General features: G+C 34.7%; 3 protein-coding genes across 3 annotated transcripts; 2 read left to right on the top strand and 1 right to left on the bottom strand.

The window, feature by feature from the left end:
• Nucleotides 1-409: 409 nt before the first annotated feature.
• On the bottom strand, nucleotides 410-2,354 carry LOC141714260 (protein FAR1-RELATED SEQUENCE 5-like). Its single transcript, XM_074517791.1, has 3 exons — nucleotides 2,256-2,354; nucleotides 1,546-2,142; nucleotides 410-1,318 (listed from the first exon to the last, which is right to left on the bottom strand). The coding sequence occupies exons 1-3, from the start codon at nucleotides 2,352-2,354 to the stop codon at nucleotides 410-412; spliced, it is 1,605 nt and encodes a 534-aa protein (XP_074373892.1).
• Nucleotides 2,355-8,407: 6,053 nt separating this feature from the next.
• Nucleotides 8,408-12,927, top strand: LOC141712341 (WD repeat-containing protein YMR102C-like). Its single transcript, XM_074515245.1, has 8 exons — nucleotides 8,408-8,876; nucleotides 8,996-10,149; nucleotides 10,264-10,354; nucleotides 10,457-10,614; nucleotides 10,729-10,780; nucleotides 10,869-10,948; nucleotides 11,037-11,130; nucleotides 12,270-12,927. Exons 2-8 carry the CDS (start codon nucleotides 9,208-9,210, stop codon nucleotides 12,815-12,817), a joined length of 1,965 nt encoding a protein of 654 aa, XP_074371346.1. The 5' UTR covers nucleotides 8,408-8,876; nucleotides 8,996-9,207; the 3' UTR covers nucleotides 12,818-12,927.
• A 743-nt stretch (nucleotides 12,928-13,670) lies between these two features.
• Nucleotides 13,671-17,674, top strand: LOC141710733 (putative phospholipid-transporting ATPase 4). Its single transcript, XM_074513267.1, has one exon. The coding sequence runs from the start codon at nucleotides 13,932-13,934 to the stop codon at nucleotides 17,607-17,609; it is 3,678 nt and encodes a 1,225-aa protein (XP_074369368.1). The 5' UTR covers nucleotides 13,671-13,931; the 3' UTR covers nucleotides 17,610-17,674.
• The last annotated feature ends 254 nt before the right edge of the window (nucleotides 17,675-17,928 follow it).

Below are 17,928 nucleotides of genomic sequence, written 5' to 3'. Positions count from 1 at the left end.
CATTACCAATACCGGGAGGAGCATATGGAAGAGGCCCCGCAATTTTGTTGTCGTTCATTGTCCACCTACCCATGATGAGACTTTTCGGTATCTTGATTTTTTGTTTTTTGTCAAGATAACGGATTATGTGTTTGCAAATCATCCCAGAATGTTCAACCTTCTTACACGAGCATTCAATTTTTTCGTACATGAAAACCGTCACTCGCTATTTTCTTCTGCAATTCTCCGGCACGGTAGCCTTCTCAACCAAATACAGTTTCGACATATAAGTTCCATTGTTTTTGACACTGTTCACGATGTAACATGTACTTTTCATAAGCTCCTTTTGAAAATGTTTGAACATTTCTTTCGTGTAGATTTTGGATGCATGCATTTCCAAGGATGAGTGCAAAACTAATCTCATTTCCAATTATTCGCTGTCATAATCGGCTTTAACCTCCTTTAGATATTGTGTCTCCAAAGCCTTTTGGGAGTTCTCAATGAATTCCTTCAAACCGGTAGATGATTGCACATATTCATCAAAAAAAGAATTTGTAGACTCGCTTCTTGAAGTTGTAGTCATGCCGGCGGAAAAATGTTGCTTCGTGTAAGCACCAATCCATTGAGTCCTAATAGCATACATGTCATTAAACCAAGCATGATCCTCAAGATCGTACTTCTCGACTAATTTCTCCCATCTACCTTCAAATTCTGTAGGTGTCAACGACTTGTACACACATGCATTAAACTCTGTCTTGAACTCCTGATAATTTGTGCACAAATAAGACAACTTCTCGGGAAACTTACTACTTATATGCCATGTACAATATGTATGCTTTGTTTGTGGCATAGGCATGACCTCGACAATGGCATTTCCCAATGCAATGTGTTGATCAGTAATAATTGTTCGAGGCGGTTTATTGTCGACGGCTTCCAACCATGTCCTCAAAACCCACTTATACGATGCCTCAGTCTCATCCCTTACAAGTGCAAATCCAAATAGTATATTTTGATAATGGTGGTTTACGCCCGTAATAGGTATGAAAGGCATACAATACCTATTCGTCCGGTAAGTTGGATCAAACGTAACCACATCACCAAAATTCTTGTACGCGTTCATGGACCGAGGATCAACCCACACCAAACCCTGTACACGATTCTCATCATCTACATCCACCCGATAAAATAAATTACCAAAACTATTTTCTTGTAGTTCTCGTAGCAAAAGTAATCCACACTCCGTATCACCCGAATCAAACACTCGGCGTCGAATATCACGTATGACATTACGTACGTCATGATTAGAAAAACCAAGATTTTCAACACCCCCTTTGTCTCGCTAAGAAACTTCATTACTTTGCTCGTCTCAATTCCCGATTTGTTAAACAACTCAATCAATGATTGCGTCATAGGATCTATGTTGAGTGATCTTTGAAAAAATTGAACTTTTTCCGGCGACACCAATTTATGATTGTGTTCTAAATCCACCGAACTAATTTGCCATTTGTCCATCTTCACTTTGTGAACGACACACATTCGAGCACCACAATTCGTTCGTGGAATTACCTCTCTGACTCGTTTTCCTTTACCAAAATCCAACGGCGTCGCTCCTACCCTTCCACCTTTTCGACAAATAAACAAACGGTGTGATGGTTCATTTGTGTTTGTTCGTTTGTGAGTATTCCTAATTATTATCTCGAATCCCTCTTTTCGACCATAATTCCTATAAAATGCTTCCGCATTATCCAATGTATCGAAAATATTGCCGACATAAGGCACAACATCGTTACTATTCTTAAATCCATGATTCTTTTTCTCAACAATTTTCTCATCTTTTACGTCATCAACATTTTCACCGTCAAAATTATCACCACCAACGTTATCATCAACATTATGATCGCCAATATTATCACCACCAACATTATCAAAATGAACATTATCAACATTATGAACACTAACATTATCAACATCAATATTATCACCACCAACATTATTCATATTATCATCACTATCAAGATTTACAATATCTTCATCAACAAATAACTTACGACGAGCTACGGGGTTTCGTCTAACGGGGGTATAATAATCGTAATTATCATTTTCACTAGAAGAGGAATTACAAGCTTTAAATAAAAAAGAAGCCATCAACAATCGAAAACTAACCTTTTGAGATCAACTTCAAGAATGAGTAAATTGAAAGTAAATTTGAAATTGTTGAAAGTAAATTGTAAATTGTAAAATGAGTAATAAGAAAGTAAATGTTGAATCAAACAAACTGTCTCCAGCAATGAAATATTGCTGAAGTGACCCATTACATATAACCACCAACCAGATTTTGGAGCCAATATGCCAGAGTTCCTCCCGCAATCACGCATTGCGGCCTCCAGCAATGAATCAATGCGGGAGTACTTTAATTAAAAATGAATTTTTAATATTTTTAAAAATGAAAAAGTTATTTTTAATTATTTTTTCAAATAATATTTCTGAATTTTTATTATTACAAAATTTTGTGAGTTTTATATTTTTAAAAATTATCATATGAGTTATTTTAGTTAAAAAATCAAATTATCAATTTTAATAATAAAATTTATATTATTAATTTTATATTTTTTTATGAATTCAAACTTAATTTTTGTGCAAATATTAAATCAATATCAATTTTTGTGCCAATATTAATAAAAATTGACTGGTCAAATGTTTGACCGACCCACCGCATTAGCTCATTGTTGCAGTAAGGCTTGCCGCTTTGAAGTAATGCTAAAGTTTTTTTAATTATTTTTTAGAATAGTATTTTTGAATTTTTATTATTACGAAATTTTGGGAGTTTTATGTTTTTAAAAATTATCATATGAGTTATTTTAGTTAAAAAATCAAATTATCAATTTTAATAATAAAATTTATATTATTAATTTTATATTTTTTTGTGAATTCATATTAATTTTTGTGCAAATATTAAATCAATATCATTTTTTGTGAATTCATACTTAATTTTTGTTTTTAAAATTTTTGTTATTAATTTTATACTTTTTTATGAATTCATACTTAATTTTTGTGCAAATATTAAATCAATATCAAATTTTGTGCCAATATTAATAAAAATTGACTGGTCAAAAATTTGACCGACCCACCGCATTGGCTCATTGCTGCAGTAACGCTTGCCGCTTTGAAGCAATGCTGCAGTTGTACTTGCCGCATTATGTCCTTGCGGCAGACTAGTCAACAGTCCCACCCCTCAGCTTCCGCAATATTTTTTTTGTGCCTAAATTTAATTTTTGGATTTTAAAATTCAGATTTTCAGCCTATAAATAACTCTTGTAATCTCATTTCTTTTCAACATTCTCTTCTCTATTTCATTCTACATTTTCTCTTCAACATTCTCTTCTCTATTTTCCGAAAAATGGTTTTCTACTATGATTGGGACAATAACAAGATAATTATCGATGGTGTGGCTTACGACGGGGCCGAAGGAGAAGAAGACATGACAATAGCTCTCTGCCGTATTCAAATGGCGCTTGAGCGCAAGAAAAAAAAGGAAAATGAGGCGAAGGCGGAAAAGTTGAAGAGAAAGAAGGACGACGATATGGGTGATAAAGGGGTTCTTCCAACACCGTTAAATCTTGATCATTCTCGTCGGAATAAAATATTTAAGTTATTATGTATTTTGTTTAAGAAAATATTTGAATGTACTCCATTTATATTTGAATGAAATAAATTATTTAATGTTTTATCTTTCTTGTACTTGTCGAATTTAATTTATCAATTTTTAATTTATAATAAACAAATATAATGCTAAAAATTGAAAATGTAAAAAACTAAAAAAATGAAATTTATCGAATTTTCTTTACCTATAAAAAAATATAAAAAAACTTAACCCCTAAAATGTTAAATTTTTTTTGGTAACAAACTATATAAAAATATTTCGGCCACCTGCCGCATTGTGTCATTGCTACTCCCTCAATGAAACAATGCGGCATGTGGCTCTTCAATCACCCACCAACGTGTTTTAAATATGTTATGGCTGTGGTTAACACCTCCCGCATTGACACATTGCGGGAGGGAGGGGGGATTTTTATATTATTTTATTCTTATTTTTTATAAATGGAAAAATTGTATATAATTTTTTTTTTATTCAGTATAACTTCATTATATAGTACAAATGTGTTATTATACATAATTTTGAAATATTTTAAATTTAAATTAAAATAATTTGATTAGAATTCACTCAAAAAAGTTTAAGACAAACAAATATGATTGTTTATTGATTGAAAGGTGTCGTCTTCGTCTTCGGAAGACGAAGACGACACCTTTCAATCAATAAACAATCATAGCAATACTATATTCATACATTTTAGTTATCATCTGCGGTTTTTTATATTTTTCATTATAACTAATATTTTAATTATTTTTCCGATTATATATCTACTTAAATTTTTAATTCTTAACTCATTATACAATTGATAATATAAATGAGAAGTAGTAATAAAATTAGTAAATATAGAAACAAGTGGTTGTTAAAATTAATTATATACTTTTTAACTCCGTTATTATCGGAAACAAATTAAATCATTAAAATATATTTTTTTGTTATTTAAGAAATTAAATAACTACTGTCGCAATGAAACAATGCGGCATTATCTCAGCATTATTTCATTGTACATGGTGCAATGAAACATTGCTGGTAGTACTGCCGCAATGCCTTAATGCGGAAGTGGTTACTACAACCACCAGTGATGGTTGACCAAAACCCTATATATATATATATATATATATATATATATATATATGGAACTCGTTATATGTAAATATACACGTACGTGGCAATAATCGAAAAAGCTGAAATGTAACTTTATGAATTAAATGAGAACAAATCGAGGAGGATGGAGCGGAGATATGCATATTTTTTATATGATTTTTTAAACGACTATAGCTTCAATAAAGGTTTGGTTAGGTAGGATGCAAGCTAATGGTAGATTAAAAAGGTGTGTTTTGTTAGAATAAATGTGTGTCTACATCAAAAAATAAATAAATATTCTGAAGCTGCATACAGATAATATCCAAGACTCCGTACCTCTTTGGTTGTAGATTGCAGCAAGTAATCTGATCATAACTCATAAGGTATGCTTTACTACTAATTGTGCATGTATGTTTGTATCACTTTGTTAATTTATATCATGCACTCTTAGTATGGTGCTTCTAATTCATGAGATCTGAACCAACTGATATAGATTCAAATGTGATTTTATCATAATCTCATTCTCATTTACCAGTTCAAATTTTATGATTGCAAAAGCTTTGATTCTTCTTATTATTATTATCCGACAGTAGTTAACTATTTTAGGTGGTACTTTTCCATTTTGAGAATCAGTTAGTTATTTTGCATAGTATTTTCAGTTACTAGAATTTCCTAGATGTTGACAGTTAGCTGAACTTTTTTTTTAGTTCTCAAATTTTCCTGCATGAAAACGAACATAATGATGATTTTTTTAAAAAAATTCTCTAAACCAGCAGAACCGAAAGCACCAAAAAAAAGAATTCAGTAGAAATACGAACTCCAGAAGATAATTAAACAAAAGTATACATGTTATTTTAGCCAGTTTTGCAGCTGTCAGATAACTCGACAGCACTTTTCTTGTATTACTATACTACAAGGCCACGTTTATTTCATGGAATTATAATTTTGGGATAATAATCCGGAGATAATTTATCCCATCAAAATTAGTGCTATAGATTAAATAATTTCATCCTAAGTTTGTTTGGAAGAATTAAGTGCTGAAATATAACCTTTTAAAATTTTATCCTATGTTTATTTGTAGGGATATTACTTGGGATTGGAATATAGTTTTTTAAATTTTCCAATCCTATATTTGTTTCACATGGGATAGCGAGGGATTATAATCCTTTAAAAAATGACTTGTAGGAAGGGATAAAATAATATATTCTCTCACCAAGTATTAGAGGGGATTATAGTTCTATCCTTTGTTACGACAAAACAAACATGGGATATGATAATTTTAAAGGATTATAATTTTTGAATAACTCTTCGCTATTTTTTTACAAAATAAACATGTGATTCAAAAATTTAAAAAATTATAATCTTATCCCCTATTTAATACTATTAAACAAACATAACCCTACTAGTAGAAAGCATCATCCATAATTAAAAAGATGAAAAGATCCCTCAAATAAATGAGGAATAATTATACTAGTGTGTGTTTGATTTTGTAATCAACCCATCTCTTCGACTTCTACTGTAAATTGATGAATTGCACGGCCACCTGCACTAGAATTGTCTCATTTCTGTTATAAATCTAGTTTGTACTCTATCAAATTTTGTTTTTTCTTCTTTAACTTTAGGTAAGTGAGCTTTATATGTTTGTCTTTTACTCAACATAATTCACTTCCACACGAGGCTACGATATGCATGGTCCCACCCATTTTTTTAAAGGTAAAAAATGACTAATAGTCATCCTAGAAGTGAAATCATTTAAAATGTAACAAAATTAATGGTAAGAGAATGAAGTTGAAAAGTTTAGGAGAGTAATGGTCACAATTGGTCTGTGGGGGAACCAAATGGACCATGCAAACAACTGCTTAAATTTTATAACGGTCGTTCTGATGACACTTAGTCACTAACTCTAATAAAAATGACCTCTTTTTATTGGGGGAATTGATGTGAATGCAGGGGTATTAATATTTATAATTCAACCACAAAAAAAGAATTTATTTTTATGAAAGCTAGTGACTATTGTGTGCTCTTGAACACACCATAGAAAATCTCATTTTTTTTATAAACAAGACTACAACTACTATGAGAATATTGGGTGTGTGCATATTATCTCGTGGATGACACTTGATCTATGCCTCCCATGATCCATCTTATCATGTCTCTACCCCTCTTTTCTCCCTCCCCTCTGTAGTCTACCGCTCTTATCCGTGCTTTGAATTTCCCTGCCATATTCTTTTTTTATACTCCTCCGGTCCTGCCCTACATACAGAACCAACCATATACTACTTTGCCCCCAACTCAGCTGATTGAGTATGAGATTTTAGGACCTTACAATTCCAAGTGTTTAGGTTGGGTTACATATGGGTGTACGGATTTAAATATACGACATGTCATTTAGCACATTTTAATTCATGTATGCTCGTGAGATCTCAAGAACATATTTGAGTTACCAAACATTTTCCTAAAAATAATACAAAATATATAGCACATGTTGTTTTACAAGTTAAAAGGTGACACGTCTCATTTTTGGAACACGTAGAATTACTCTATAAAATATTCATATTTGGAATAAACCCAGCATAAGGTAAACACCAGATTCCGAAATGCATGGTGTGTATACAATGGTCTACATTTGTGTAGATAATTTTTATGTCCAAGACAAACAATGAGAGTAATTGAAAGTGTGACAGGCCAGAGCTAACTGATGCTCGAAAATGGTAACACATTCAAACTACTTTCACTGCAGTTAACATAGCCTGTATTTCTCTAACACAAACTCGAACTCAAATCAAACAAAAAATGAAGTCCCCCCTACATAAAACACTAACATAACCTCCCTCTTCAAATTCAAGAATCAGTATCCATCAACTGCACCATAAATAAACAGAGTTTTGTTTTTCATGAAGATGGTGGCCTTAGTTAAAAACCAAAAAGATAGTAATTTTTAATTTAGAACGATTTCGAGAATTTAACCGTATATTCTTTTAGCTCCAACTAGTTTAGAATTCTCATTGGGCCAATGATTAAATGTACAATAAAAAACTGGAGAAAACATGAAATTGGTTGGTTTGATCATTGAAGAATAAGCCAAGTAAGAGGAGAGAGAAAGTGTGGTATGTCTGTCTGTTGGTACAAAGTAATTTATGAGAGAGAGAGAGAGATATTGATGATTCTTCATGCAAACATTATTAATGGTTGATACAAACACAGAAACACTGGTATTATCTATTGGACACCCGTTGGTTTCAAGGCATTACCCTCTGTACACTGTAATGAATTATCGCTTTCTCTAGGGCTACTAGTAAAGCTCAAGGTCCCAATCTTCATCCTTATTCAAAAAAATAAAAACTTTTATTCATTTAATTTCCCATCATTTTACAGCTGCACACTACATTATGCTAGTACTAGTATAGGTTACAGAGTCTTTAAATTTCATTCATCTTTGATAGCCTTCTTTATTCAACAGCCTGTAACCGTTTTACTCCTTTCTTAATCATACTAATTAGTAATTAGTGCCTTGTTTAAAATTTTGTTTAGTTTATTCACATTTTAATTTTAATGTATGCATCATGCATGTATACAGTTCGGTTTAGTTGGTATAATGTTTTATTATTGTCGTAAAAAAAACATGTTTGCCTGTGTATGTCTATATCAACAGAGGTTTGTCTAGTTTGATGTCAATTGACTAGTAGTACTAGTACTTTGCAGAAAAGTGTTGGTACTTTCAGAGCAGTAAAGAAAGTGCTTTTTTTTTTTGCAGATAGATATACATAGTAGCTAAAAGCCTGTCTTTATATGTTTCTCGTGCTCCCGCGTTGCTCGTGTTTGTCGCTCGTGCGTTTCTCTGTCAACAAACTCACCATTTTCGAGGCTTTAAACACTAAGCTCAAACCCCCTTTTATTAACTTCTGATTTTGTGGGCTTGTAAGCTTGTGGCTTTCTTGATACCCCTTTTCTTCCTCCGCCATTTTCTCACTGTTTTGACCCTCTTCGTGGCTTAATGCATTGTAGAGTTCTTGAATGTGCTTGAATTTATAATCTTGTATTGTATATGTGTTTATGAGTTTGATTATGTGAGTGTTGACATTTGGAGGTAAATGCAGCATCCTTATTCTGAGGAGGGTCGGTGATTCTGTTGGATGCTGTTGTTTCTTCTGGTGATGATATCGAGGTACATTACATTACAAAGTATTTGAACATTGTAGCTTTGGTCTCTGTTTATTACAACTTGCTTTTGTTGTACATGAGGGTATATTGGGATTTTAAGTTTGATTTTAATATGTTGCACAGATGGTTCCTTGTACATGGGCATGCTTGTGGAGTTTTTATATAGTCAGTTGAACATTTGGCACTTGTTCAACGGTTTTATATTCTTTGTTTAGTTAGCGAAACACGGGCCGTAGATTTAGTAAGTTTTAGGACTATTTAAGACTGTGATGTTTGGTATTAGTGATTGAAGAGTTTGGGGGGTTTGATGTGAATTTTTGGAACTGTGTTTAGAGATGCTGGATTTTAGTGCCAAAGAAGAGGTTTTCTTCGATACTGCAGATTATTTGTCTTCAGAAGAGTCCGTTGTTGATAAAGAAGATTTGGGATGTTTTAAGTTGGGGTATGAGGTTTGGATGTGTGAGCCACAGAGTGTAAAGGAACGTCGTGAGAGCTTTATTAAGGATATGGGATTGCTTGAATATTCTCCTACGTATGAATTAGGATTTGATAGGTTAAGTGATTGCAGTGGAGCTGTCTCGAGTTCTTATGCATTGTCATTTGATAGTATAGAGAAAATCATGGATTGTTCTGATAGGAATTTGAATATTGAAGGTAATTGTGTGGTTGATGAACTAGGGGAAGATCTAATGGATCTGAGTGTTGCTCTGAAGAGGAATGTTGTTGATGGTTCAGGGTCTGCTAAGCAAATTGCACATAGGCCAGTTGAAGCTCAGATACATGAAAATGAAGAAGTGTCTGTAGACCAGAAGAAAGCTAAGAGTTTGTGGAAAAGCTTCAAAAGCAAGTTTAAAAGAAATTTTGGGACAAATGTAAAATCAGTAATTGAAAAATCAAAATCAAGTAGGTTAAACGTTCGGCAAAATAATAAGAAATGCAAGGAGTTTAGTGCAGTGTATGTTGGACAAGAATTTCAGGCGCACAAAGGTCTAATTTGGACAATGAAGTTTAGTCCAGACGGCAAGTATCTTGCAAGTGGCGGAGAAGACGGAGTTGTTCGTATTTGGCGAATCACAACAGCCTGCACCTCGTGTAAGAACCATTTCACTGATTATGATGGCCAAGGGACAAAAGGAAAATACAGTTCTGGGATGAGGAAGTCGGCTAGTACTTCAGTTGTTATTCCGGATACCGATTTCCAGATGGAGGAGTTGCCTCTACAAGAGTTGCATGGACATACCAGTGATATCTTAGACCTGGCTTGGTCCAAATCTAATGTGAGTTTTGCACAAACTTTCTCAAATCACATTTTTCTCAGAAAAGGACATTCGTTTCCGTTTCCATTTTGTTGTGTTCTTGAAATATATCTAACCTATCATTTACTCCTGCAGTGTCTTCTCTCCTCATCCAAGGATAAAACTGTTCGAATGTGGAAAGCGGAGCATAATGAATGTCTTGGTGTTTTTTATCACAATAACTATGGTAAATTTCTAAAAGCAGGTTAATCTTTAAAATAGACGTGCAAACTTCATTGCTCAATTGCTCACATGCTTTTCCTATCATCTTTCTATTGTCTTATTTCAGTGACCAGCTCACAGTTTAATCCAGTTGATGAGAACTACTTTATTAGTGGCTCAATTGATGGAAAAGTTCGAATTTGGGGAGTTGTTGAGAAGCGAGTAGTTGATTGGGCTGATGTGCGAGATGTAATAACTGCCATATGCTACCATCCAACTGGCACGGTACATAAGTTTCTACTTGAACAGATTCTCATTTGTTTTCGATACTAACCATTGAGTGAGAGTTTGTACCTTGGGCTTATAAATTAAAAAAAATTCTTTCTTTGTTTGGAACAGAGTTTTGCAGTCGGTTCCCACTCTGGTATTTGTCGTTTCTATGATGCATCAGGTACATAGAGCTTCTATATGTTCTTATAGCTATGCTTTATTTATATTTTGCTAGCGTAGTACCTAATACAAAAGTCGTGGTTCTGCAGGCAATGATCTCCTACTTGCTGCTGAATTTCATATTCATGGTAAAAAGAGATGCTCGGGCACTAGAATAACTGGTATTCAGGTTGCTAACTGTAAAACTTGCCACCACTAGTTTTCCTATGATTAATTTAAGTAACATTGTTAAATGAAGAAGCGTTTGTTTCTTGCAGTTCCTGGAGGAAGATTCCCAAAAAGTTATGGTAACATCAGAGGACTCCAAAATTCGTATTTTTGATGGGCTTGAAATGGTCCAAAAATATAGAGGTACTTGACTGACTTGATTTATTAGCTCTGTTAATACTAGTATTTTTATTACACACAGATAATCTGTTTGATCTGCTCTTACGTGCTCTGCAATTTATATATGTATGTGTCTTTTTTTGGGTATAATATGTATCATGTATGTACGTCCTTGAACAAATTCCAGTGCATTCTGCATTATGAATTAGATTATGAAGAGATCATTTTGCAGTCATCTTCTATAACAGCAAGAGATAAAACCTCTGGTTTTAAACAACTCAGTACAATTGTAATCATGTATGATCCTTGCTGTAGAATGGTAATATTATTAAACTAAACACAATACTGGATTTGGCCAATTTGTAGATCTTTTCAGAAAGAGCACATTTAGAGTTTGCTACTCCACAAAGTTGTCTAAATACACTGTTCATGATCATTGGATTGTTCAACCAAGGTGGAATCCACTGAGTTGACTTCAAAATGTCAAAGTTTGAACCTCATTCTGTTAGGTACCATAGATTCACATAATACAGTGGATATGCTAGTCGATAAGCTGTATTCAGTGTATGAGATCTTTGTTGTACCTGGCAGAGATATTTGGATTATAGAAATAGATTTATCTATCTTCGTAATACACTGGCAGAGATATTTGGATTATAGAAATAGATTTATCTATCTTCGTAATACAGCTATTGTTATTGATAATAATTTTTTCTATTAGTATTCTACCTAAAGTCACTTTTATAGGATTTTAGTTTTGAATATCTTTTTGACTGGCAAACCCAAGTTCTTATATGTATCGAACCTTTTCAGGGCTAACTGGAGAATGCAAAACATTATGTTTTCACTTTTGAAAATGAGTGCCAAGATAGTAGAAAATCGATTTAAACACAATATAGTTTATATACTGAAATCTCAAATGCATGCATGGCATCTTAAAGACCTAGATTTACCAATCACTAACAGTTGTCTTCAAGTAATGAGGTTATTATTTAAAATGGATCGTAGGTCTTGATCACTTGGGATGCACATTTTATCCCTTTTACTTGTGTGCACGCACAGTTTGGTTCAGAAGTATGATCTCTTATGCACGTGCTTTCCATTCTGCAACATGTCTATTGTTATCCTGCTGTCTTCTTAACAATGTAATAAAAAAAATGCAGGTTTATCTAAATCAGGAAGTCAGATGTCGGCTTCATTTACACCAACTGGGAGACACATAATATCAGTTGGGGAGGACTCCCACATTTATGTCTGGAACTATGGAAATGATCATGTCCCTTCGAAACACCCAAAATCTGTACGTTCTTGCGAGCATTTCTTTTACAAAGGTGTATCTGTTGCAATTCCATGGTCCAATACAGAAATCAATCAAAAGGGTTGTGCTCGTGCTCGAGGTTCATCACCTAAACAGGATCATCAAGATTCAAATTCAGAAAGATTCTCATTAGCAAACTGGTTCTTCATGGATGGATCATTTAGGGGTACTGCTACGTGGCCGGAAGAAAAACTCCCTTTGTATGATATACCTGCAGCAGAAGAAGATCATGAGTCTTTGAGCAATCATGACCATCATCATCAGAAGAACCATCACAACGTTAGCCAAAATTCCAAACATTTATCAGCAACATGGGGTTTAGTAATAGTGACAGCTAGCTCTGATGGCATGATCAGAACATTCCACAATTATGGATTGCCTGTAAGAAATTAAGAGTTACACGACACCAATGCCAATGATAATGAAGGAAACTTAAAACTTTGAAATGATTAAGGTAAATACACTTTCTCAATGGTTAAGGTAGTGAATAGTGTTCAATGTTCTGCAGTTCGTGACAAGCTAGTGTATTATAATTATTTGTACCTGGGGAACTTGGGGGAAACCGGGAGACAGGAACTAGTATTTCATTTGGTATTCGTCTTCACCGCTAGGTTGACTCTTGATCCTCGACATGTTACCTGACTATTTCACTTTAGAATATACCCTTGTTGATTAAATTGAATCAAAGATGCAAAAAACTGGAGTACAGAAGTAAATGGAAGTAGTTTCCTTGGAAAAATTTGCTTGTGCAGTCGAGAGTTTTTTTAACTTATAATTGTCAATCTCAGTCTCTGCACTTACAGTCCTGTTCATGAATAACAGCTGCAGGCTGCAGCAAATAAATTATTCAATTGGAACATAAACTTGGGGACCAAAGTTGTCTCAGATTTTGCAATTGGTTCATCTACTAATTATTCCCCAACAATACAAAAGTATCTTTGATTAATATGCTGCGTGAAAAACTTATATAAAGGGCATATTTCTAATACTAAAATAAAAATATATTTTTAACAAAAATATTCAGACATGTAACCTTTGTTAGAAAACCAGCATGCATTGTGTAGCTTAATGTATTAGTAAACATCTATGTTATAATCCTATACCATGCACGTTGTTTGCGGACCATGAAACACTGCCTTCACCATATACTTCGGACACAGATTTTTTTTTTAATATTTTTTTTTGCCTAAACCCCCTCCCTCTCTTTTCCTCTTTCTACCTTCTTCTCACATATATCTCTGCAACTTGCATGCACCATTAAAACACCATCACCATTTCCTTTTTGCTCAATATTTTTCTACTTGATCGCCTACGCTATATTCAACATTAGAAGGGAGGTTTGCTGAAACCAACTGGTTTCGGAAGATTTTGACATGCATTAACCTTTTGTTTACTCTTTGCTGTTGCATCATATATGTTGTGTTAGAACATATGCAAAGTTCCTCTGGGACTGTTTTGCGCAATCAGTCTTAGGGGAGGGATTGCTTTCTCTTTTTTTTTCTTTATAATGGCGCGGAGAAAACTTATGGCTAGGCTCCGGAGGAGCAATTGGTACACATTTTCGCACATTCATCGTGCAGATCATCATCAACCTGCTCAAGAAGATAACATCGATTTTGGATATCCAAGAACTATATACTGCAACCAAATTTATGAATCACATTCACATCATAAGAGGCCCTCAATATCCTGCGCCAATGATATTTCTACCACAAAATATACTGTTGCCACATTTTTACCAAGAGCCCTTTACGAGCAATTTAACCGTGTGGCAAATATTTATTTTCTCATCGCTGCTGTTCTTTCCACAACCCCTTACGGGCCATTCTCACCTTTTAGCGCGATTGCACCTCTAGCATTTGTTGTAGGGTTAAGTATGACGAAAGAATTGGTGGAAGATTGGCGGAGATTTTTGCAAGATCGCAAGGTAAATATGCGTGATGCTGATGTGCATATTGGGGGTGGCTTTTTTGGGATAAAGCCTTGGAAAGATGTGATGGTTGGAGATGTGATAAAAGTTCAGAAGGATCAGTTTTTTCCTGCTGATTTACTGCTACTGTCATCTGTTTATGATGACGGAATGTGTTACGTGGAGACTATGAATTTAGACGGAGAGACAAATTTGAAGGCGAAAAGGGCATTAGAGGCTACGATGGGGTTAGTGGAGGACGGATATTTTACAGATTTTAAAGATGCTATTATTAGATGTGAAGAATCAAATTCTAGTCTTTACACTTTTGTGGGAAATATAGAGTATGATGGTAAACTGTACAATCTTGATCCCAATCAGATTCTTCTCCGAGATTCAAAGTTAAGGAACACAGAATATGTGTATGGAGTTGTAATTTATACAGGCCATGAAACAAAAGTTATGCAAAATTCTACCAAGTCCCCTTCAAAGAGAAGCAGGATTGAGAAGCAGATGGATAAAGTTATCTATATTCTTTTTACACTTCTTGTTTTGGTATCGGCTGTGAGCTCCATAAGATTTGGCTATATGACAAAATCATATATTCCTGACTGGTGGTACTTAAAAACCCCTGATAAAGATCATTTGTATGATCCTGATCATCCCGTTACCTCCGCTGTTTACCATCTGATTACCGCCCTCATTTTGTATGGTTATCTGATCCCCATTTCCCTTTATATTTCAATTGAGCTTGTAAAGGTTTTGCAAGCAAGTTTCATAAATAAAGATATGAATATGTATGATTGTCAGACACAAACTCCAGCACAAGCACGAACGTCAAATTTGAATGAAGAGTTGGGGCAGGTTGACACAATTCTGTCTGATAAAACAGGTACATTGACATGCAATCAAATGGATTTTCTCAAATGCTCTATAGCTGGAATTGCATATGGAACGCGTGCTAGTGAAGTTGAGCTGGCTGCTTCTAAGAAGATGGCTAAGGATCTTGATGGTCAGGAGCCGGATTTTATGAGTTTAAAAAATTCTAAATCCAATGAAGTGGAATTGGAGTGTGTTATTACATCGAATGGTAATGAAAATTATGAAACTGCAGCCCCTATAAAGGGGTTCAGCTTTGAGGATATTCGTCTGATGAATGGCAACTGGTCTAAAGAGAAAAATGCAGATATTCATTTATTATTTTTTCGGATACTTGCAGTTTGTCACACTGCTATTCCGGAAGTAAATGAAGAGACAGGTGCGTTAACTTATGAAGCAGAGTCACCTGATGAAGGATCTTTTCTTGTTGCAGCCAGAGAATTCGGGTTTGAGTATTTTAAAAGAACTCAAGCTAGCATTTTTGTGCGTGAGATGGAGCCTTCAACTGGAGAAACTATTGAGAGGGAGTTCAAGCTTCTTAATTTGTTGGATTTTACTAGCAAAAGGAAGCGAATGTCTGTCATTGTTCGTGACGAAGAAGGGAGGATTTTCCTCTTGTGCAAAGGCGCAGATACAATTATCTTTGATAGATTATCTGAAGAGGGAAGGATGTTTGAAGAATCTACAACAAAGCACCTTCATGATTATGGAGACGCAGGGTTGCGTACGCTTGTGTTTGCTTATAGAAAGTTAGAAGAGGCAGATTTTAAAGCTTGGAATGATGAATTCATGAAAGCCAAGAACAATATGTCTAACAATAGGGATGAAACACTTGAACGTTTATCGGATGAAATGGAGAAGAATTTGATACTTGTTGGTGCGACAGCAGTGGAGGACAAACTTCAGCAAGGAGTGCCTAAGTGTATAGACAGGCTTGCACAAGCTGGTCTAAAAATATGGGTTTTGACAGGTGATAAAATGGAAACAGCCATCAATATTGGATTTTCATGTAGTCTGCTCCGTCAAGGAATGCAACAAATTTGCATAACTACCACAGATTATGACACAGTACAAGGTATAAAATCGGATATTATGATGCAAATCGCCAATGGAACTAAAATGATAAACGCAGAGAAAGACCCCCATGCCGCATTTGCCTTGATAATTGATGGTAAAACTCTAACTTATGCTTTAGAGGATGAAGTGAAGCATCAGTTCTTGCACCTAGCAGTTCTTTGTGCATCTGTAATATGTTGTCGTGTGTCTCCAAAGCAAAAGGCATTAGTAACAAGATTAGTAAAAGAAGGGACAGGGAAAACAACTTTGGCAATTGGAGACGGTGCAAATGATGTAGGAATGATTCAAGAAGCTGATATTGGAGTAGGCATTAGTGGCGTTGAAGGAATGCAAGCTGTAATGTCAAGTGATTTTGCCATAGCACAATTCAGGTTTCTTGAGAGACTTCTTGTAGTTCATGGCCATTGGTGCTACAAAAGAATTGCACAGATGATATGTTATTTCTTCTACAAGAACATAGCTTTTGGCCTTACAATCTTCTATTATGAAGCCTGCACAGGTTTCTCTGGTAGCTCGATATATGATGATTGGTACATGATTCTATACAATGTTGCAGTGACATCTTTGCCGGTGATTTCACTTGGTGTGTTTGAACAAGATGTCTCATCTGAAATCTGCTTACAGTTTCCAGCATTGTACCAACAAGGCCCTCAAAACTTATTTTTCGGATGGTATAGAATCATCGGGTGGATGTGTAATGGAGTATATGCATCCTTGACTATATTTTTTCTCAACATTATAGCCTTCACGTACGACCCTTTCCGCTCAGATGGCCAAACAACTGATATGAGCATTGTCGGGGCAGGAATGTTTACTACAATTGTTTGTGCGGTAAATGTTCAAATAGCTCTAGCATTGAGTCACTTCACTTGGATACAACACATTCTTATATTGGGCAGCATTAAAGTTTGGTTCATTTTTCTTATAATCTATGGTTCAATGCCACCTGAATATTCACATAGTGTCTTTCATGTCTTTGTGGATGCATTAGCCCCGTCACCGATATTTTGGATCATCGGAACTTTAGTCGTGGTAGCATGTAATTTCCCATACTTTGTACATATGGCATTTCAAAGATCTTTTCGTCCGATGGATCATCACGTTATTCAAGAGATGATGTACTACAAGAAGCACGATCGCCCCATGTGGAAACGGGAAAGAAGAAAAGGAAGAAAACAAGCTAAATTTGGATTCACTGCAAGAGTTGATGCAAAGATTAGGCAATTGAAAAACAAGCTCCAAAGGAAACCCTCAAATTTGGCTTTAAGGAGTCTTGAGCATGTATGTGCAGTTCCTAGTGTAACAAAAAGTATACCATAGGATCAGTCTTCTATGTGATTGTAATCGTTACACTGAAAGTTTTTAGTAGAATATTTTACCCTTTACTTTTGTTTGTTACCTTTGGCTAAGTAATCCCTGTCATCCTTTTTTCTTAATCTTCTAAATTACTATGTCAAACACAGTTTTAAATCTCCATGGATTGTAAGGAATGGACGTCATGCCAACAAAAGGTTGGTGCGGTAGCTTAGTTGAAGGGTTCGACTCCCGAATATGTGTGATTTTACTTGGCAAAAAAAGAAAAGAAATGGACGACAAACGAGGTATTTAATTTAATAAAGGCCAACAACTGAAAGGTTCG

This window comes from Apium graveolens, chromosome 3 (genome assembly GCF_009905375.1).
Source record: "Apium graveolens cultivar Ventura chromosome 3, ASM990537v1, whole genome shotgun sequence".
NCBI classification, from domain to species: domain Eukaryota; kingdom Viridiplantae; phylum Streptophyta; class Magnoliopsida; order Apiales; family Apiaceae; genus Apium; species Apium graveolens.
This window is presented reverse-complemented; position numbering and strand designations above follow the sequence as displayed.